A 23,646-nucleotide genomic window follows, 5' to 3' on the forward strand; every position below is an offset into this window, starting at 1 on the left:
TCAACCTGCTGAGCTGATTTACGGCAACTGTAGCGGTAAATTCACTTGTACTAGGTGTTCAGCTGATGCCCTCCTGATGGAAGTGTGTGATTGTGAACTTTTAAAAAAGGACTCATAATTGTTAATATCTCTATTCTCTTTTGCTGACCTGGAAAAAGAAGCGATGCAATGATAGCCTGATTAAAATGACCCCTAAAGCACAATCCCCACCACGCTGTCCACAAGCCCATTCAGCCAGCTCCCACGCAGTCCCTTTAAGATGCGATCAGAAGAGGGGCCTCTCTGGCTGCCTCTCTGAGGGATTAAGGCCTCCCGCGTTTCCACAGGAGGGAATCAATAGTGGTCGGGACCTGGGACAGGCTCAACTCGTGGTCATCAATGTCGGCGGTTATCTTCTTGCCTATTTAAAAGAGGCTTAAAGATTTGAGCTCCAGAGGGCTGATAGAATCTTGCCACTTTCCTTTTGAATAGACTTTAATTGAGAGCGAAGTGAAAAAAAAATGCAGGTTACATGTTTAGTGTTATCCATACGTTGTAAGATCAACACCAAGACAGTGATGCATCTAACGTTTATACATTTCCTAACTTCAGTTGTCAAAGAGCAAATCATGATCAGATAGATATATTTACATGATAATTTCAAGCAACAGTAAATAATAAACTCCCTCCCTTAAAAATCCAGAAGAAAAAAAAATCACACACACACACAATTACCTTTTAAACAATGGATTTCCTCACCCTAGTTAAGTATCATTTTTTGCACATATACTTGTAGACCCAAAGTTACTTAAGTTACTTAAGAACAGTCTTATCAGTGAGATCCCGGATCAGCCCCATTTCTTTTCGAGTTGCTTTAATTTTTACAACTGGAAGCCACATAACCGGCGTGGCCTGTACACTTGAAGGACTCTAAGGGAACCCCACAAGATAAAAATGAATTCCACTTCCTTTGTGGAGGATATATGTACATCTCTGAAGATGTGTATGACTACAATTCAAAAAGTAAAAAATGAACACAAAACCAAAATCTCAGATCTTCAAGCACGGTGTTTTCAGAGCACTGTGTTAATGTTAACAATGAATTAACTGAACGGTAATATTCTTTCATATTTCTCTACAGTTGCTGGTTAGTTCTGATTCTCCCCCCCCCCCCCCCCCAAGCTGCTTGAAACACACGGGCTTTAAAATTTGCCTGGCAGTGCGCAGCCTGCCTAACCTCTGCACTGTCGGACGGGTCTCACCCCCAGGGCCCTGCTCTCTGATTTATTTCTTGCTATTGCTGTTAGTAAATGAAAACCATGACAAAGTTTACATTAGCAGACACATACGCATGCCCTGGCCTATAAATATTCTATGATGGAAAATGGTACAATGACTCCATTCCCAGTGAAAATGAGCGGAGAAGAAGAGGGCGGGGGAACCTTCTCAACAATGGCTCTTCTTACGCTGGGAAATCCAGACCATACGGTGATGGATGTCGTCAGCCACCTCTCCGGGGCCTTGTGAGTCAACTATAAGTTGGCAGAGTGGAGGCCACCTTCTCTGGGGGAATCTGGCAGGATCCAGTAGTACACGCATCTTGTCTTGGAAGCTGGATGAAGGCGGCGAATTGCCATTTCCTTCTTAGAGAGGTGAGTGAGGAAAAATTTTAAAGTCAGGTTGGAAAGCAGTTCCCACACTGTCCTGCCTGGGACGCAGCCCTGTCTCCGGGCAGTTGAACCCCTCAAAGTGCCAGCTGGAGCTTGGTCATGTTTCTCTGGTGCATGTTGTGATGGCGGACTAATTCGTCTGACCGGGCGAACTTTTTCTGACAACTGGGCCACCGACAGCTGAAGGGCTTTTCACCTGTTGACACAATTGCCAGTCAGATACTTGCAGAGGAAAATATGGTGTATATTTAACTCTCAAAGGCTTGAGTTAATGCCACAAGGCACCCAACTCCGGATTCCCTCTAGTTTTGACCCTAAGCTAACGTGCCAGGCTTACTTCATGGGCAGCTCTGAGATGGCAGCACCTCTGAGGCCTTAAAATACTGTAGCAAATTATAAAATATTAGAGGCCTGGTGTATGAAATTTGTGCACTTGGGGAAGGGTCCCTCAGCCTGGCCTTTGCCCTCTTGCAGTCCAGGAGCTCTCGGGGGATGTCCAGCTGCCTTGGAGGATGGAGAGGTTCCAGCCAGGATCACTGTGCTCACCAGCTGTGAGCCTGGCTTCTGGCTGAGTGGTGCTCCCCCTATGGGAGCACACTGACCACCAGGGGAAAGCTCCTGCATTGAGCATCTGCCCCCTGGTGGTCAGTGCACAACATAGAGCCTGGTTGTTCTGCCATTCAGTAGATTTGCATATTAGCCTTTTATTATATAGAATTATTAAGTCAGAAGACTTGGGAAATGAGAGAGTATGAAAGGAAATGCCTGAGTAATCATATAAAATGAAGGTGGGAGGAACAGTAATTTCAACCTCTTCTGTTAGACTGTTTTACGAACTGTGTAAGTAGGGCCTCAGGATCGGCACCCTGGATGTTACTGATTAATTGCCATCCAGCAGTAGAGCTGTGACTGCAGCTTTCCTATCTCTGAGTAGACAGAGATTCTGGACAGGCTGAGTATTTTTAAATAAGTCACTGATACTAGTGTGCTTCTATTTCCTTAAAGTGTTACTCAGAGCATAATTCTGTTACACAGAAAATTCTAGTTGAGGCATAGTTCTGAGATTGTTAACATGCCTGCCAAAAGATCAAGCCTTCTCCATCTAAGGCACCCTCAGAAGTTCTTTCCAAGCCTCATTCTGTACAGGTAAGATAATTAGCTTTCGTCAAGTGCCTAATGTATGCCAAGCTTTGTGCTGGCCATTGCAACAATAAATGACTGTTACAAATGAATGACCAGAATGATTGGTCGACCAATCACTATGACACACACTGACCACCAGGGGGAAGACATTCAATGCAGGATCTGCCCCATGGTGGTCAGTGTGCTCCCTGCAGCCTTCTCCCCGCAGCTGGCCGGCCCTGATCACCCTGATTGGAACCTCTTGCTGCCCAGATAAGGACTGGGAAAGATGCCTCCATTGGCCCCAACTCCCAGCCAACTCAAGGGATCCCATCCTGCACGAATTCGTGCACTGGGCCTCTAGTATATATACTAGTATATATACAACTTGCCTCATGTACTCCTTAGAACAGCTCTGTAAGGGAAATGTTGTTATCCCCACTCTACAGATGATGGTGGACTTCTAGGCAAGGCAGACCCTGGCAAAATTCCATTTCAGGTCAGTCTAATTTCAAAACCCATGCACTTTGCTGTACCCCACCTCTTGGGCCTAGCCATAATGCAAAGTTTAAAGCTGTGACTTCAAACTAAGTACAAATGCCACAGACGCCAAACCCTTGCACCACGTAGGGGATCTTCTCACAATAACACTGGTCCCACTTGGCCTTTTCTGGGAACTACTGGTCAGGACAAGCAATGAGAAATGTCCCAGGGGAGGTGCTGACACAGGATCAGTGCTGGGGGCCCATCAAGTATAGCATTAAACAGTCTAGTGGTAACCTAGGTCACGAGCACATATGCAGATATGCACAAGTTTGCGGGTTGGAGTACAAGGAATAGAAACTCTTTCCCACCGAATTATGAGCTCAGGACTAAGGCAAAGAAGCAACACCAAAGGCATCCGAGTAGGGCCAACGAGATGCCCATCCCACCAACTCTGGGGCACAGGTGCCTTGACTCTTTCTGTAAATGCAGCCTGTTTGGGTTGAAAATCCAGGACTGCAGGAGGGCTCATGACGTCATGCCTTCCTTTACCTCCTGCTCACTGCTCCTGTGCTCTTTTTTAATCTGGCTCCTGCTTCTGCTCCCCACCCCCAGCCATGCAGCCAAAGTCCTGTCCAACCCTTTCGCTTGCTGTCTTCATTCTTCTCAGTATATCAATGGTATTCAACTCTGCTAACTTTCTACTTGATTCTCTTTCCTCCATGTGTGGTGAGATAAACCCCAATCCCCCAAACCTTTCTCCAACAAAGAAGGCATATGGAGGGCTGGGAGCAGGTAAAACTGGGTTTGCTACTTACTAGCTTTAGGACTTTACACAAGTCATTTATTCACTACGTGCCTTAGTCCCCTCATCTATAAAATGGGGATAAAACACGCTTGCCTTACTCTTCTTACAAGGATGATGTTAAGATAAGGTAGATAACCTAGACATCGGCCCTCCTTCTAAAGTTATAAAATACATAACAAACACGGTGCCGTTTTCATTCTGAATCTTAGAGAAAGCAAAAGCCTTCAACAGCCAGTGAATAAATGCTAGAGTCCCCTTCTCTAGACTAGTACAAAGGAAATAATATCCACACGCTGATGTGAGTCTGGCAGAAACCATGGCAGCTCCCGGGGCACTGACTTTTAGCAGAAAAGGAATTCCAATCTCTGAAAATGGTGTCGTGAAACATGAACTTTCAGAGAATAAATGTTTAGCTTGCTAGAATTTCTGTTGTTCTTCTGTGAGGCTGATTATCCTATCAAGCTGAGTGATAAGAAAAATACGATGAAACAAATTGGGAACAGAGGGACCTAAGTTATCTCTTCATTTTTTATTCTGGACACTCATGAAAAGTTCTTTTCACATCTTTCTTCTATTCTGTATCAATCCCCGGCCCCTTCTTAAACAATGTTACTGTTTAAAGATAGCCATAGAATGTTCTTTCTCTCATCTGAGCCTAAACCTGTTTAAAACCGTTTTTACACTAGTCTTTTCCAATCTCTCTCATCATAAACAACTTCATTCAACAGTAGTTTAAAAAATAATGAAAAATAAATGTGAAGAAAAGTTTACGCACTTGTTTTACCTGTATGAGTCCTGGTGTGGGTCTTCAGGTGGTCGGACCGGGAGAACTTTCGCTGACAAGTTTTACACTGGAATGGTTTCACACCTAGACGGACAGAGAAGGTCTAACCGCAGCCCTACGAACGTGGGGGCATGACGAGGCCCACAAGGCCTGCTTCCCAGAGGCCGGAGGAGCCGGGCATTTCCAGCCACGCCTGCAGCATCTGCCTCACCCTCAGATTTTCCCCAGGCCCAGCATGAACCACCCGATTCTGCGCATAACCCTGGGAGACCTGCTTCTGCTCTTGGAAACAATTATTCCTTAACCACAGATGTCCAGCTTTCTGACCAAAGTCTCAACTCTGTCCAAGACTTTAAAAAGAGGATCATACACTACAGATGGGATTCCAGTCTCCACCACCCATGATCTTTACTGGTGCTCGGTAAAAATGAGATTCCATCAGCAAGTAGCTACTGGAATCTCATTGTTCTGTGGTCTGCATGATAAATATGGGGTGCTTCTTTCTCTTTTCTCTCTCTCTCTTTCTTTCTTCCTCTCTCTCTCTCTCTCTTTTTTTTTTTTTAAGAGAAGGAAAATCTCCAGTAATTAGAAAAATTTGGTAAATGAAACAAGTGGCTGACCCTCTCACATCCACATTTAACAACAAAGAATCACAACATCAACTGTAATGCAAGGGAACACACTGCTGGCAACGAGAAGTGAACCTACAAACCTGTGTGTCTCCTTTGGTGTCTTTTGAGCTGGTCTGAACGAGAAAACCTTCGCTCACAGTCCTTGAAGTCACACTGGTATGGTTTCTCACCTTGGGGGAAGACACAGACTCCATTTGAAAACAATACTGGAAGTGGGGATCTCATTGAAGGCAACCTCTCCGCTTGGGACTGAAGGGATCCCCAAGTGTCTCAGGCACCTTCGGTGGAGCATGTTAGTGTGGCCTTGCCAAACGCAGAGTGTGGTTGAAGGCCCACCTATCTGTGGGCTCACTGTCGGTGACTGCAGACTTGGGGGAAAGGGGAGGTGAATGAGGATGGTCCCTCACCTCCCAGTAAGAAGTGAACAGAATCCCAGGCTCTGGAGTCTGAGACCAGGGTCACATCCCACTCTGACACTTTAAGGGCTGGGTGAGGTGCAGTTTCCTTGTGGTGAAATGGGGTGAATAATCTGACATCTTCCGAGGATTTATAAACTGACTAAACCAGACCATCTACATAAAGGGCTTAGCCCAGTACCTAGCAAAGCAGTGTGCTCCAAAATCACTGGCAGAGAATATTCAGACAAATAATAAACTAGAGAAATCTTGACTCCTAGACTGAGTTTGAGACAGAATCCTGGGGTGGCCGTGCCTTGGAGCAGGCTCCGTATTTTATGGCCTGAAGATCTGGTGTTCTCTGCTACTGATTTCTCATTCCTGAGTCAAGAATAAACAGTTCCATGGTTGTGAGACACTCATGTAAAACCAGGAGCTTAGGAAGATTGTGCTACCCCTTTATCAGAGAGAAGTCAGTCGTGGGGTTACACAACCTCCCGTCTCAGAATGGAGAAGCCCCACCCTGTCCTCGCTGGAGAAAGTTCAGCCAAACCCTGGGAGCTGAGCCCCAAGAGTGCACTCAGCGACCTCGGGTCTTTCCACCTCGTATGAGAATTCTGAGTCACCCACATTCTGGGATGGAGTTCTGGAATGGAGAGCAAGTCACACACCCTCACCCGCCCCCCCCCCCCCCCCCCCCAGGGCTCTGTAGGGTCTTTCCGTTGCAGGGCAGTCCCTAGTTACCTTTCCAGCCCCATAACCTCCTCTCTCTCCCCTGAGTAATCTATATCCCTGCTATACCAGAGTTCACCATTCCCGAAGTCTGCCTCACACAAATGCCTGTTCTGTGATCCTTCCTGGGAACACCACGTGCAGACTGAAAGCCCTTCCTTCGCTCCTGACAGAATTTATTACAGAACATCGAACGTCGTGGGCTGTGCCCAGGTCTGCCTTTTCTCACCGGCTGGAAATTCCTGCGGGCAGGAGCCTTTCCTTCACTTGCTACTTGTCCCCAGCCCAGTGGCTTAGCTTTACCTCCACAATTGGGGAGGACAATACCACTTTTTGGTCGCATTTCCTTTCCCTGCCTTTCTGCTTCTGCTCCTGTTTTTTCTTTTTCTGCCCAACCTTAACCTTGTTGGTCAGCCCACGCCCATCCTCCTCCGAGAAACCTCCTTGACCCTAGCTCAAGTGGATACTCTCTAAACAACCCTTCCCACTCCTCCAGCCTCTGGTTTAGTACATTATCACGTGCTCTCTTAGTTCCTTTTCATCTGTATATGTCCTAGATCCAAACTAGACCTTACACCCTTTGAACTGGGGGCTTGTGACTTGGAATTAAAAGGCATGAGTTTGAGTTCTGCTTCCGCTGTATTCTACTCACCGGATTATTGTCATATGTGTGAGGATTAAACGAAATAATGCATGTAAAGAGCCTGACACACAGAAAGCACTTAAAATATAATTACTTAATATTATACTCTGCACTGTTATTACAACTCTTTCAAGAAGGGGCCACAGAATTGTTCCATACCAGCCTGCCCTAGCAGGTCTGATACTCTTGGCGATCTTGTCTACTGTCTTCCCTTCACAGACACTGAACCCTCATTGTTTTCTAACTATTTCTTTTCCGTTAAGAGTTTCTACAACTGTATACTAGTCTTGAATATGTTCCTTCGCATTCTTCCAAGCAGTTTTACTTCATACCCCTTCTAACCTTAACATTTACTTTCCACAGGATCCCATTTAATCCATTTAGGAAACTATGTAAAAACAGAACATGCCACCGGTTTTCTTATCTTTAGCCTCAAAGCCAGTGGGGTGCACTGAGTGCAAAGTCAGGTTTATGCAGGAACTGCATCCTCCACATGCAATGACGTAGCAGCGCCCAATGGTCTAGAGATCCCAAAGCAGATCCTTTTCTTCTCTAGCTTCCCCTAAGCAACCTCGGCAGTAATATTAAATAATGATGCTTATTGTCACCACAAAGCTGTCTTTCAAATGTGTTAAGAATGCCCTGGTCAGTGGAGCTCAGGTTGTTGGAGCATCATCCCATACACCAAAAGGTTGCAAGTTCAATTCCTGGTCAAGGCACATATCCAGGTTGTGATCCCTGGTCAGGATGCTTGTGGGAAGTACCAGTCAATGTTTCTTGCTCACATCGATGTTTCTCTCTTCCTCTCTTTCTCTCTCTCTCTTTCTCTCTCTCTCTCTCTCTCTCTCTCTCTCTCTCTCTCTCTCTCTCTCTCTCTCAATGTTAAATAATTTTTAAAATGAAAAAATATGGTACCTGCTGCCCTGCGGAAAAGCCTGCCCTTCCCCCTTTCCCTATAGGGGAGACCCAACCTCACTCCAACTACAGGCAAAGGCAAATGTTTGTAAAACGGCTGTTCACATTTGAGGTGTCCAACAACCACACAAGGACTCTTTCCCAGAGGCAGACCTGTGGGGGAAAATCAAGTTTTCCTAGACAAATCATCAAAAATCACCATCTTTTTTTTTTTAAGACTGAAAACAAAAATTAAGCCTACAATCCATTTTCCCATTCTCTTCTGGTTGATTAATAACCCAAGCAGTTAAGTTTGTCTTTGAACCATCTCTTTCTAACCTTGGGATAACCTTGCCATTTAAGCTCTCAAAATTGTCTGATTACCAAACCCCCAGACTAGCTCCTCTCCCTTTAGAGATGCTAATAGTATTCTAATAGTAACACTATCACTTATTCAGACCTGTTGGCATAGGGTAATGCACTTTGTGTCTCATGCCTGAAATTTCTTTAATCCAATTTAATGTTGAAATTTAATGTTATTAACAATTATATAAGGTAGGCATTATGATCTCCATTTTTCACATGAAGAAAATGAGGTTAAGAGAGGTTAAGTAACTTTCACCACTTGGTGATGAAGCCAGACTTCAAACACCAGACTCGTTAATTCTATGTGATTCTCTTTCCACCACTCTGCTCAGCCCTTCCTGAAGACAGCTTACTGACTTCTTCATTAAAGGATGGACAATTAGGATGCAAAATGGCCCTGCAGCCTTTTTCTGTCCTCTGAGCCAGAACTTTCAAAGTAGTGCCTGCTGCCCATCCCAGCAATCACCTGGGTCCTTAGCGGTGTGAGACCCAGGAGCAGGAGCTCCGGAACCAGCCCTCCCCAGAGGTCACCGAACCAACGCCAGTTGGTGACACACTTACCAGTGTGCTTCCGGCTGTGCATCTGTAAGTGGGACAGCTTAAAATATCTCTTATTGCAGCCCGGGTAAGCACACATGAAGGGGCGCTTCTCACTGGTCTCAGATGCTGACCGGACAAGAGTTGGGGCTACTCCAGGCACACGCCGCACATCCTGCAAGCAGAGTGTAAGAGAATGCACGCTTTAGCCACATGTGAGCATGCGTGCCAGGTCTGCAGGGAAAGCGCGCATTGAAATATACCCAAAGAAGAGATGGCAGAGCTGAGGCCTAAAATCGCTTTCCTTCACACACTAGATGCCCACAGCAGACATCACTAATGGATGACGGATCAGTGCATTCTACAATGAGGTGCTCTAAGGTCATCAATACTGACCAGCCAGAACCAGTACTTGAAGTCTGTTTGGGGTTGCTGATCCAGAGTATCTGAGAAAGAAATGCTGGTGACTGGAAGAGCTCCTGGTCCAGCCTGTCTATCCGCTTCTCCACTAGATGAGGTGAGGTTTGGAAGCCAAAGTCCCAGATTGTATTCCATTCCCTCCCACTCAGACGCATGGCCACAAGACCGGGGCCCAATTTGCAATGGGTGGGAACATCCTTATTAGAGAGGCATGCGGGATACAGATGAGTTCCAACTAACCAGACCTCCCATGTGTGAGTAAATGGCAAGGAAGAGAGGAGCCCCTGAGATCTGTGGGTGCTGTTTGTGAAAAGGAGCTGAAGCCAGTGGCTGCATGTGCAGTGCTTTCATGGCGACCCCAGAAAACACTGGGCCTGCCCTCTGTGCACCATACACATCCTCATAGGGCAATATGTGGATCCCCTTTACCTTGTGAGTGTACATGTTCGGTCAGTCCCACCTGAGAAAGCGCTAGAGGAAAACAGTGAGGCAAGCTCCCCTTCATTCTCTCTGGAGACGCCCTCCTCCCTCACACTGTTCTGTCTCCCTCGAAGGCGGTATACGGAGGTGGTTAAAAACAGGGTTTTTGGAGTCAGACAAGTCGTGTTGTAAGTCTCTGCTCCACCTCTTACCAGCTATGTGGTTTTGGACAAGCCACTCATCTTCTCCAGGCTTCAGTTTCCTTACCTATAAAATGTAGTTAATAATAGTACCTACCACATAGAGGTGTGCTGAAGGTTAAATGGAGGAGGAGGGGTCAATGTATAGACATGGAAGAAGCTTAAATGTGTATTACTAACTGAAAGGAGCCACTCTGCAAAAACTAAGTACTGTGTGATTCCAACTACATGACACTCTGGAAAAAGGCAAAACTATAGACAGTGAAAAGATCAGTAGTTATGGGGGCAGGAGAGAGGGGAGAGATGAGCAGGTAGAGCATTTTTAGGCAGTGAAACTGCTCTGTGTGATATTATAATGGTGAGTGCACAGCATTATGCATTTAACAAAACCCGCAGAACCACCCAGCACAAAACGTGAACCCTAATGTGAACTATGGACTTTGGTTAACAATACGTGTCACTATGGGCTCATCCATTGTAACAAATGCACCATACCAAAGCAAGATATTTATAATCATAGATACTATGTCAGGGGAGTAGCAGGGGAGAGAGAAGATGTGGGAACTCTTTGTACTTTTTGCACAATTTTCCCTTGAAATTAAAACATGGTTGTAAAAAAATTAAGTCTATTTTTTAAAAAAACTTAGCACAATGCCTGGCATATGCAAAGAGTCCAACCACAGGTGGTGCAGTTATTGATGTTGCTGTTATTTATTAGCAACACTTGGCAAGACAGAGTCTACCTTTGGGCACTTTACATTGCAGATCAAATCAAAGGCAGGCCACTCATTCAAGTCCCTTTAGCCCCAAATATAAGAGCTGCGCAGTCCACCGTGGAGAAGGCGAATTAAACCATGAAATGGGGAAGCATCTTGGCCTGAGCCAGAGAGGCAGCCCCCTTCACGCTGGCCTCTGGAGAGGAGGAGGCTGCCCTATCTGCTCCCTGGAAGAGGAGGGGTCCCTGATGTCCCAGGAGCATACAATTAGGAAGAGACTTTCTAGGAACAAATGGCCATCAGCTAGGAAGGGAGAGGGTGGATGTTGAGAAGAGAAAGAGGCCATGATGTCCACTTCCAGCCTGGGCCCCGAGTACTCACCTGAATGCCCCTGAAGACGCCGTGGGTATGTATTCTGTACTGGGCGCCACAGAGGATGGGCGTGGTGTGGTTATCGCTCTCATACCCTGTGCCGTGGCTGCAGACACAAAGAAGAGAGAACAAGGCTCTTATTGGTCCAGAGGCACCATTGGAGATGTGCATCTGCAGCAGAAGGAATGGTTTTTAAAGCTCACAGGACAGCAGCTGGTTTCTGCCTCCCTCCATCGGGAGGACTACTTTGGAAGTAAGGTTTTGCGAAGGGCAGGGCTGCTCAATCCTGGTGTCACCACCACGCAACCCTCCCTCACACTCAGATTCTCACAGAGGCTCTGCACCGTCTGGGGCTCTGCCTCTCTCAGACAAGCCGGGAACAGTCACCGTGGCAGGAGTTCATCCCCAGCACGCTGTTTACCCTCTAGATGGCAGGGCTGACAGCTGCAAATATCTCAGGAATGAGCAGATGCCTCAAGTTCACATCAAGTGCAATGGATGTTTGTCGGCACCTCATGACTCAGTTTTCACCAGATAGCGCCAAGAAAGTGATGACACAAGGAGAAGAGATGTCACATCCTCAGAAGTGGGGGTGACACATCTGTGGCCCTGCTCCACTTAACCTAGAGATCAGTTTTCCAGATCAACTTAACTTTTGGCAGCCGACCCATGCCAAAGGCAGACACCAGATAATCTTCCTCCAGCAGTAGACTGCCTAGTCCCCTCGTCTATGCTCAGGTTAACCGTGGACTACTAGTGAGAGCTGAGGGATGCGGAATGTTGAAAAGGAATCACTTGGAAGAGGTGGATGTTCTGCTCTAAATGTATTCTCTCCTCCAGGAAAAAAAAATGATATCTGTTCTACAGTTATTTTACTTTCAAATGAGGCAGAGAGAGGGTTCTTATCCCCCTGGCGGCACACTGCGATCACATCTAGAATCATCACGGAGAGCTTTTATGAAATACCTCTGTGAAATGATGCAGCGGCTTTGGAAAATGCCTGGAAGGTCTCCACTAGGTTAGACATAAAGTTCCCGTAGGGCCAGCAATTCCATGTCCAGGTATTTTCCCAGGAGGAATGAATCATATGTTTACACAAAAACCTCTGCACATTGTTTTTGAGCAGCATTTATTCATCCCGGCTAAAAAGTCTGAATCAACCCAGAAGTCCAGTAAACAAAATTCAGTACCTTCATAAAATGGAATGCTATTTGGCAATAAAAAGGAAGAAAATACTGATCCCTGGTAATGCAGACAAACCTTGAAAACACTGTACTAAGTGAGAGAGGCCACTCCCAAAGGACCACCTATTGTGTGATTCCATTTATACGAAGTGTCCAGAAATAGGCAGAATTATGGTGACAGAAAGTGGATTTTGGTGGCTGGTTGCCTAGGGCTGGGGAAGCTGGAGAGAAATGGAGACTGCTGAAAATGTCCTAAAACTGTGGTACTGATTTCACAAGTCCAAATTTACTAAAACTAATTGAGTTGTACACTCCAAGTGAGTGAGCTGTGTGATATATGAAACCTGTAAAGCTGCTTTTAAAAAATTACCTCTGCAGAATGAGGTCCATGCACCAGCATTTTTTTAAGCCTCCAAGTGTAATTAACTGGCAGTCAGGGCTGAGAGCCTCCACCCTCTGACTGTTACTCCGGAGATTCCAGGGGCCCCAGGGCAGGAGGCAGGTGGTTTGGCTGATGAGCCCACTCCATCTGAAGGTATGGGGGAAGCCTGGGGCTGGCTCAACTCTCACTCACCCAGGGAAGAGAATTCCTGGAAGGCAAGAGTGTCTGCCAGGACGCCTGACATGTCCACACACCCTGTGGCCACAGCAGCTGTGGGGTGTCACATGTAGTTCTGGCTCCAAGCTTTTGGAGAAAAGATGGCCTGTCTCCTTTGCACAGAGCAATGATGGCAGTCTGGGGAGGTGGGTGGCAGGTTGCTCCCCACAACCTACTATATACACCTTGTTTCCACATCTTCCAGGTGATTTCTGAAGAGAAATGTCCCAAAGGGCTAACCTAGGGTCAAGCACGTAAAAATTGCAAAGACATGCCAAATCCAGATAGTATCTGCCTTTCTGAACCTCAGAACATGCCTGCCAAGAAAAAGAGACCATGTCTGCGTTCCTTACAATTGCTAGACAGTCGGGAAGTGAGAGTTGATGATGATGGTGATGGGGTAGCAGAAAGCGGACAGGATGAGAATGCTGCTGCCAGAATGTCTTGCCTCAAAAGCTGTCTTTGCCTGCTTTCGCCTTCTGCCTGCAGCCAAAATGTGACTTACACCCTTTCCAGGGCTGAGGAATCTCTAGGGACAAATCAATAGGAATACGAATTATATTTTAAGAGTTCTGCCATCAAAGGGGAAGAAGTAGGAATCTCCTGTCTTGGCAGCTGATCTCTGGATGTTTCTGGGATCCTGGAGGGTGAAGGACATGGGGAATAGACGTTACTTAGGATACTTGTCCCAGGAAATGAAGTGCTGTGTCATTTAAAGGGAATGACATGAATCTCACGGCCTGATGCAAGCCAACAAACAAAAGAAGCAACCAGCAACAAGAGTGTATCTGCCAAATATGCCTCTACATTCTTCTACCAGGTTCACAAATCAGAAAAAGAGCTGAGCCCTGCCTGCTGGCTCTTGTGTTTACAGGAGGCAAATACACAATGCAGTTCAACGCTGTGGAAACCCAGCAACCCAACACTCTTCCCCATGTGGTCTGCCCAGGACACCGAGGACAGCCAGTGGGCTCAATGATGACTCTCTCTAGATAGGTAAAGGAAAGCAAGTCGGTGGTCTTGGAACCATCCACTAATAGAGGTAGAAAAGTAATTTACACCAACCCCCATTCATAGCGCCTCTAGCTCATCCTCAGCAGTTGAAGAGTGAGAAATTTTCAAGACAGCCCATGCTATTTGGAGAACGTTTTTATTGTTAGGAAAAGCCTTTCTAAACCAAGCTGAAATTGGTCTCCTATTTCTGTCTTTTGAAGAACCACAGAATGAGTCTTACTATTTTACAGCTATCTCTTTGTATCTCCTCTGCTCTATGGTAAACTTGGCCCTAAGGACAGAGATCAACTTGCTTTTCTCTGTATCCTCTCGATCTAGTGACTGACGTAAGGCACATAGTCCATATATGTTCCATGAGATGGACTAAATCTAACTCCTCTTCCACATGACAATCCTCCAGGTATTTGAAGGCAACTCTCCAGGCTACAGAACTATGGTTCTCTCAACTATTTCAACATGAACTGGTATCTAATTCCTTTACTGTTTGGATCCCCCTCTTCTTGATCCCCTTCAGTTTGTTAGTGCCTTTCAAAGTGTGGGCTTGGGATGGATCCCTATGCTCCAGAAGAGAAGTTCTATAAAGGAGTTAGGACACACACAAACACACACACACACACACACACACACACACACAGCCTTTGGAATCAAGGAAGGAACATCAATGCATAAGACTGGAGAGTACATGCCTCACCAAGGGGGTTCCATTTCAAATTTTTCAAAATCAATATGCTAGTCACACACAGTACAATGCATCAGGCCTACAGGCTTCTAGGGCCTGGGACATCCCCCCTCAATGAGGACAGAACAGTGCTAGTTATACACCTGAGACCACATTTTCCTAGCACTCAGGTCACAGTTGTCTTCCTCAGCCAAATTATATCTCCAACCACAGCACCCATCCTAGTATGAACTGCAAGCATGGCAGGTATCTCCAATCTTAAGCTTGAAGACATGATTTTTTTCAAGCTGCAATTCAGGACTACTCATATATCCTTCAAATTCCATTCTATTTATTTTAGCAAGTCATTCCCAACTGTTTAAATCTTTTTGACTCTTGATTTGGCTTCCAAACATTTGCTTTCATTCCTCTTTCATGTTATACATTTGAAAAGCAGCTTTCCTGTGTTTTCATTATTGGGAACTATTGTATTTACAATATGTATAGAAGTGATAGAATTTGAGAAGGTTCTAGGGGGCAACTGGAGGGAGGACATCATAGAGAACCTAATCATGTGTATGGGGTCCAGTTGAACAGAGCATAAGTCATCAGCAGGAGTTAACCTGAGACAGAGAGGCTCAGGAAAGTGGTGGCTGCCATTGCAACAAGGGCCACTGTTAAGAGACAGCTACTGCCGAAACCGGTTTGGCTCAGTGGTAGAGCGTAGGTCTGTGGACTGAAAGGTCCCCGGTTCGATTCCGGTCAAGGTCATGTACATTGGTTGTGGGCACATACTCAGTAGAGGGTGTGCAAGAGGCAGCTGGTCGATGTTTCTCTCTCATCGAAGTTTCTAGCTCTCTATTTCTCTCCCTTCCTCTCTGTAAAAAAATCAATAAAAAATATTAAAAAAAAGAGAGAGAGAGAGAGAGAGAGAGAGACAGCTACTATCTTGATGGCCAAGAGAAGCCACACTTTACTCCAAGAGAGAGCAGCCTTAAAAACTTCCACTTACTCTGCTGTGGATGAATAACATAGGAGTGAGGGTAGGATTTCTAGAAGTTTGAAACCATAAAGCCCTCCAAAAAAGGCAAGAGGCTACTAGTCCAATGAAGAGAGTTCTGGAATCAAACATAAAGAAATCAGAGAGCCCCGAACAGTTGTGGGGTAAAAATTCATCATGCCCCAGAGATAAAGGAGTTATCATTCATAGAACTGATATCAGAAAGAAGGTTTCAAAGGGAAGTGTGAATCCACTGATCAAGCCACTGAAAGACCCAAATCTCCCTTAATGGTTTGATCCACCATTCGCAGATAATGAGAAGCAAAATAAAGGAAGCCCAAAGCAATGCACAGTAAGGCACGTGACCCAAGCCTGAGTAAAGCTGGACTTCCTTAGGCTAAGAAATTGGTGCTTTGAACAATGTTTTCATGATTTTCTGTTTTATTGCCTAGTAAACTTCGCTCTGACAGGTAAGATACTTTTCCAGATGGATGAGAGGGTAAAGGGATTTGATGACGCCTTGGCCAACATCATCAGGGGGATCACAAGGATTTACAGTGAGATGGAATGAGGGCAGCTGTGGCTCAGAGAAGAGCCGGTGGTTCTGGTGCTGGTGGGTGAAGATGTGGGGAAGGAGGCTACGAGTAATGTGACTACTTCTCCTCTTGCCACAGAGCACTGCACTAGAAATCACTTGCCAGTTTGATAAACATGCTTAAGAAGCCCCTTTGGTTTTGTTGTGTAATTAGGTACAAATCATTCGTTCAAGTATTTAGCCCATAATTCCGTCTTGCCCACCCGGACATCAAAAGTGACTATCAAATGTCTTTTGTCAATAAAGACCCATTATACTAGGGGCCTTCCTCTATGAGATGAGTAATTCTACCACAAAAAGAAATAAACCCAAACATGGTTTTGTATGTGGTTAAAATACGTTAGTTCCTAATGATCATTTTCTTTCTACTTGCTCCTATAAGTCTAGCCTAATAACTTTCCCAAGAATTCAAGCTAACTTCACTGTTCCTTGGTTTCCAGAATTCACTGTTGTGTGTTTTATCTACTTGAAAACTAAGACATTTACCTGTCTTAACTCTCTTGTCACCTCTCGTATTCTCCATGAATTTCCAGATTATTGGCCAAAGGGCAAAATTATTTTATGTCTTTGTTAAACTAATCAGGATATGGATTTGGCTCTTTTTTTCTTGAAAGCAGAGCCACAAACTCAATAAATCTACAGGGGCCAAGCAAGTAAGAAAAATAAATGAAGAAGGCCCTGGAGGGCAAGATGGCACTAAAAGGGCAAGAATAGCCACGATGGCCACCCATTTCCTACCTAAAGGAAGTAACCAGGACTCTGCTCTACCAGCCAAGTACTGGCAATAATTATGAACCCAGTATTTCCAGATCTTTCCATTCTCCAAGAAAAGACGGAAATCTGGATTTTCATATGAGATCACCTGAGTTTTCAATTGTGGCAAATAATTGAAAATTTATAGAATCATTGTCAGGTCATATAAACATCCTCTTGCCTAAGGACCACCAGTTTAAAAACTCTGCTTTAAAGATTGAGCAGTGAAGTTCAAGATGCAAACTGGAAAATTCCATCTCAATTCTGTTGTTTCCTCCCACAAGGCAACAAAGTTGAGGTGAGGATGTGCCTTGTATGTTTCTTAGAAACCTGATGATTGAGATCTACAAAACTTATATAGTTTTTATCCTCAGCACAACCCTGGGAGTCATGAAGGTATAACACCTGAAGCAAATGACTTAACTTCCTCATGTAAAATTAGAAAAATAGTCTCTCCCTTTCCCCACCATTATCACTATTTTACAAGATCAAATGAAATGAGATAAGTAAAACATGATGTTTGGTATGTTAACCATTACTTACTGGTCTAAACCCCATTTCACTGCAAATAATACTGAAGTTTAAGGAGAAATTAAGTTATTTGCCCAAAATCAGAAAAAATGGCAAGTGGTAGAGATAGGGTTTGAGTGCAGGTCAGCTTAGTTCTTCTTCCTTCAAAAACTAGGGAGACAATTCTGGTTTTGTAACCCATGCTGGGTTTACATCTAATGATATTTGAGTGATTCTAAGCTCTTTTCTCCAGGGGTCTGAATTAAATTCAGCAAGTTGAAGTTTTTAAAATGTAGTGGAAATAAAATAAGAGGGGGAGCAATGAGGAGGGGAGGGTTCAAAATATTTACTCTTTAATATGCATCATCTTCTCTGAGGCTCAGTATTTATCTGGTATAAAGAAAGTGCAAGGCACACTAATGGAAATGGTCCACTTATATGTGTTAGAGCAATCAAAATTGAGCATAGCCCTGGCCAGGTAGCTCAGTTGGTTAGAGCCTCTTCCTGATATACCAATGTTGTGAGTTCAATCCCAGTCAGGGCACATGTAAGAAACAATCAATGAATGCACAAATAAATGAAACAAATTGATGTTTTCTCTCTCTCTCTCTTTCTCTCTCTTAAAGCAATACATACATACATACATAGACACACACACATACATACATACATACATACATAAAAATTTAAAAACTAAGTGCAATTTTTATTTTTAAAAATCTTCCTACCTAACTGGGAAAATAAGCTAAGCAGAAGCATACTCTTGGTGACTCCCATTTCTGGCAGTGGGCGTGGACTGTACATTTTCCAAAACAGCTTTAAATTGCATAAAAATGTATCCTGAGAAACTGCTTTTCTTAGACAGCTTTAAAATACATAACCACTTGTCCTTAGAAAGTCTGCAAAAAGAGAAAAATGTTCCTCATATAACACAAATTATGAGCCTTCTTCATGCTAAAAACTTGTACATTGAGGTTTGGTCCAGAAAAAAACTTAGCGTTTGAAGAGTAGCTTCTTTAGAAATGATTAATTTTGATATTCCACAGACACAAGAAGATTAATAAAAAGGTATTGAGGTTTAACAGATGAGGAAAACCAGAGCTGTCCTGAAATCCCATATCAACAGAAGAGGTAAAAAATAAAATAAAAAAAGGAAGGACAAGGAGCATTTTTAATAAAATTAGCATTTGTTATGAATATTCAAAGGGAAAACCTAGGTCTGCCATTTCTCTCTTCACCCCTTGTCATTGGCCAGGTGGGCAACCACATCTTCACCTCTTTCTTCTCACCTCGGCAAAGTTTATCAGGTTGAAGGAAAGCACCTGGGAAAAATTCAAACTCTATGTCTCAAAAAAAAAAAGTGTGTGTGAGTGGGAATTTACCAATCAACCCCTCTTCTCACGCTGTTCTTGATACTGAGCTGAGGCATCTAAATAAGACACTTAAATGTCTGATTCCTTTTGTTGTTGAAAATATCCTTTGATGCAAGCCTGTCTAATGTGCTGCTTTTAAGGGACATGAGCAATGGAAAACCATATTAAGAAATTGTGCCTCGAGATGAAGCCAAACACACCACCACTTCTCAAAAAAAGGAACCCAGCCCTAGCTGGTTTGGCTCAGTGGATAGAGCATCAGCCTGTGGACTAAACAGTCCCCAGTTCAATCCTGGTCAAGGGTATATGCCTGGGTTGTGAGCTCAGGTCCCCAGTAGGGGTTGTGGAGGAGGCAGCAGATCAATAATTCTCTCTCATCACTGATGTTTCTATCTCTCTCTCCCTCTCTCTTCGTCTCTGAAATCAATACAAATATATATTTTAAAAAGGAACTCAAATCTAATCAAGCCTCTAGATCTAACTACCTGTATATAGGAAACACAAGGGATAAGTAGAAGACCAAAGTTAAAAAATTTGAAGAGGAAGCAATCTGCCAAATCCAGAATCTGGGTTACTCTCCTGGCCTCCTGGCCTGCTGACCCCAACAAATCAAGAGATGAGAACACAAGAGGGGTAGAGGGTGGGAAGAGAAGTTACAGTTTAAAGAGAATTGAAAGAGGACAATCAATAAAATAAAACAAAACAGTAAGCCTCTGCACAAATGCTCACCATACACAAGGATGAGCCAGAGACTGTTGTACTTGAACTAACCAGTCCTAGAGGATTTAGGGCCCAAAAAACCAGCACTTCCTCTAGGAAGCCTCGTTGACCACACCACAATGCTTAGTTTAAAGCTTAGTGAATGAAAATATAATTTCCCTGTAGCCAGAGTAATTTTAAAACTCACTTTCATATCCATTTATAAGATCCAACTTGGAGAAATGAATAGGTAATGGATTATCCTTTTGCACATATGCAGAACTGGTGGCAACCTAGCACAGCTACCTCTAGCTCAACATGAATGTTATTTTACCCTTTGTCTGAATGTGATAAGTGAAGGACAATAATTCAAATGAAATTCACAATTCTGCACAAATATTATCAGCAATGCCATCTAGTCATTCTCTGTAATTTAATTTTTATAGTGGGAATATAACAAATGAATGGTACATTTAAAAATCAATAGATTATTCTGCTCCTGAGACTATAAAGAAAAAGGGCAAAAGATGACGTTTCTTTGCCTAATCCAGCATAGAATGTAAACCTAAAAATAAAACAACCATCTTACATTTGATTGGGTTAAAAGAAACCACGTAATGCCTATCATCTGATTATTCATAGATACAAAAGTTCCCCAGAAGTTCTGTCTATAAAAAAAAATCATCAACTTTTTTACTTTAAAATTTTTTTACCTTTCTCCTTCCCTCAGGTGTTTCATTTCAGTTCAGGGCTCAAGAAAACAATGCATTTTACTTTAACAAAAACAATATATTTTGTCAATTTTAATTTAAAATTGCATGATGGTATTTATTCTAACTATTGTTTTTTGTTTTGTTTTTTTTGTTTTGTTAATCCTCACCTGTAGGTATTTCTCCATTGGTTTTTAGATAGAGTGGAAAGGAGAAAGGGAGGGGAGAGACAGAGAGAGAAACATCCATTGGTTGCCTCCCGCATGCACACTTGACCAGACCGAGGATCAAGCCTGCACGCGAAGATGTGCCCTTGATTATAATAGAACCTGGGACCCTTCAGTATGCAGGCTGACACTCTATCCACTGAATTAAACTGGCTTGGGCTAACTATTATACTAAAATTTTTGATGAACATTTTCCCTGTGAGCTTTAGAAAGAAGGCTTCCCCAACCCCTGTTCCTCCTTCATTTATTTTCTATCCAGGCCTCATACATCTATCTCTATGGCACCCACCTCCACACCATATCTGGAGAAAAGAGGACTCACTCCACTTTCACAAACTCTGAGTTTTTAAATTATTGAGTATCTCTTGCTTTGACTATTCCACATCCATCCCACCTTCCTCTGCTAACACAACACTTCTTTTCCTCTCAGAGAATTCCACCCTCTCTAATTTCACCCTCAGGCTCGAGGGGTGAGCACATACATAGAGCCTGGCCTGGCCAATCAGATCACTGCATTCTCTAGTTACATGACCTAATCCAGGCCAATCAGAGCTTTCCCTGGGTCTTTTGCTGCAGAAGAACCATCAGAGAAAAGCCTTCTTCTTGAACTATTTTTGCCTCAATAGAAGGCAGCCAGCACAAAGCAGAAACAAGAGACAATGAAAGTATTCTAATGACACTGTCTGAACCCCTGAATTCAGACATGGTTTTGTTTTGCTTTGTTGTTTTGCTTTGTTGTTTTGTGTGTGTGTGCGTGTGTGCGTGTGTGTGTGTGTGAATCTTCACAGGAGGATATTAGAAAGGAGAGAGAGAAGGAGGGCTAGAGAGAGACACATTGATTAGTTGTCTCCCCATGTGCCCCATTTAGCATGGGGATGAATCTGCAACCCAGATACTGACCCTTGACCAGGAATCAAACCTGAGACCCTTTGGTGCCCAGGCTGATGCTCTAACCACTGGACCATGTCAGCCAGGGCTGGAGATGGAGTTTTTAAACACAATACACTAAACTGCTAAATTCCTCATTTGACCTATGCCAGTAACAATGGGGGGTTCTGGTATCTTCAATAGAAAAAGTCCTGATTAATATGTAATCTTGCAATTGTCTAAAGGTAACTGGATTTATATTTTCAGCAAATACATCAAAACATGATACCCGTAAATGAATACTGGTCCTTTCAATGTATTACCTTTTGGAAGATGCCCTCTTGTTCCAACCATGCTATTATTACTAAAACCTGGTTTTTATTCCTCTTCTGAAAGTTTTTTTTTATAGTCACAGCTCATATGTCTCCACTTCCCATGCAGCCTAGTCATTGGCAATTATTTAATAGGACACCGGCTGAATGGTTAATGGCCTGTCAAAAATGCTTGTATAAATCACCCCTTATGAACCATCAAGATTCCCTCACCATTGAAACGGTATATAAACCTCCTTCAACTGACCTTTTTCCTCTTATTTCACACTCAGAGGAGAGCCAAGAGATATTTTCAATCTAATTTCTCACAAAGTTTGGGGAAAACACAATTGAAAAAAATCCACAATGCTTACTGGCCCCTACTATTGAAAAAGGTATTTTTAGGCAAGACTTTCCTTCCTACTTCAACACATACAGCCATAGGAACTCATGTTCTCACAGACCACCTCATCAGACCACGCATGAAACATCTGGATCTCCCCTGACAACGCGGTCTGACATTGAGGTGCTAATTCATTAAAATTCCAATTTTATCTAACTCAAAGCTTTGTGCTATGGCCAGAGACAGCTATTAGCTCCACCCCAAGAATGGGTGTCCCAAATCCACATAGTAGATGAGCCCTGCATTTCACACAGCAAAGATAGAACAGGATCGTTTCATCCTGGCTTCCCAAAACCTCCCACCCAGCTCACACATTCTTGAATCAGAAAAATTTATTCAACCATTTTCAATTACATTTAAAAATGTCCTCACTAAAACCCCAGCATCTGGGGAGTGTGTGTGTGTGGGGGGGGGGAGATAGGAAATCAACCAAAGGACTTGTATGCATGCATATAAGCACAAATGGACACAAGACACGGGGGGAAGGAGGGAGGAGATGAGGGCATGTGCCAGGGGATAGGGGAGCCCAGGGGAAGGTCAGTGGGGGGGGAAAGGAGACATATATACTACTATTTGTAATACTTTAAACAATAAAAATAAAACAAACAAACAAAAAAGCATCAAGCAGAGCTCTTAAGACTGAGATCTCGCCTGCTTCTCAGTTGAAATGGAGGTTTGTAGGTATGAAGGCTGTGTGCAGGCCCAAATCCTCCAAACTGATGTTAGTAACATAATGTAGTAATTCAAGGTGGAGAAACAAAGAAATATCTAAAGGAATCACACTCTGAAAGAGATTTTGCAGCAAGAGGCAAAAATGGAGGAAATTCTAAATAGGGACATCTAACATAGAACAAAACTTGAAAACATTTTGAGATATAACATGTTCCTGAAGAAAGAATTAAAATTTATTTCAAAAGTTCCCCCAAATTAATTTTTAAACTGCTGCAATCTATTCAAAATTATAATTAAGACGTTTAAAATAAATTTGTTATTCAGAATGATTTTAAATGTAAAGAAAAATTTCTAATATAATACCTCACATTAGTATAGTGCATTTGTCACAATTAATAAGCCAATATTGACAAAGACTTTCTTTGAAATTAACAAAATGAATCTAAATTTCATCTTAGAATAAACAAAATGCAGTAGTCAGAAATAGTTTTTTTGGGGGAGAGGGAGTATAATGCTAGGAAACTATCAGATATTTAAACAGACTATAAAATTATAGCAGAAAAAAACAGCCTGATATCTGACAACAAGAGCCAGACTGAGCAAAAGAAAAGATAAATTAAATATGGGATTAATTATTCAAATATGAAAATTAAATTAAAAATATATAAATAAAGAAGTAAGTTATTTAAAAATATTGGAATGGGGGGAAATATCTCTAGTCATGATATAAAAGCCAAAAACTTAAAACTACAAAACATAAACTCTACTCTGCCATTATTGCTCAAAAGCAGCCATAAAAAATACATAATACAATTATCTTCTTTTGTGTGCGTGTGGTAAGAATATTTAAGATTTATTCTCTTAGCAACTTTCAGGTATAATACATGTTAACTACAATC

The 23,646-nt window shown here is 43.2% G+C and overlaps 1 protein-coding gene across 3 annotated transcripts in view; it reads right to left on the reverse strand.

Moving 5' to 3' along the window:
- Positions 1–464: 464 nt before the first annotated feature.
- WT1 (WT1 transcription factor) overlaps positions 465–23,646 on the reverse strand; it is a 48,960-nt gene continuing 25,778 nt past the window's right edge. For 2 of the 3 annotated variants that reach the window (XM_084895038.1, XM_084895036.1), the window contains 5 exons: positions 11,183–11,279; positions 9,070–9,220; positions 5,559–5,648; positions 4,838–4,930; positions 465–1,845 (listed from right to left, as the gene is read on the reverse strand). In XM_084895038.1, coding sequence (XP_084751164.1) covers positions 1,724–1,845; positions 4,838–4,930; positions 5,559–5,648; positions 9,070–9,220; positions 11,183–11,279 — 553 coding nt within the window. In that variant the 3' untranslated portion in view covers positions 465–1,723. The remainder of the gene's footprint in view (positions 1,846–4,837; positions 4,931–5,558; positions 5,649–9,069; positions 9,221–11,182; positions 11,280–23,646) is intronic. The other variant, XM_084895037.1, reaches the window with a different exon arrangement.

Source organism: Pipistrellus hanaki (assembly GCF_964339955.1).
Source record: "Pipistrellus hanaki genome assembly, chromosome: 9".
In the NCBI taxonomy this organism is placed as follows: Eukaryota; Metazoa; Chordata; class Mammalia; order Chiroptera; family Vespertilionidae; genus Pipistrellus; species Pipistrellus hanaki.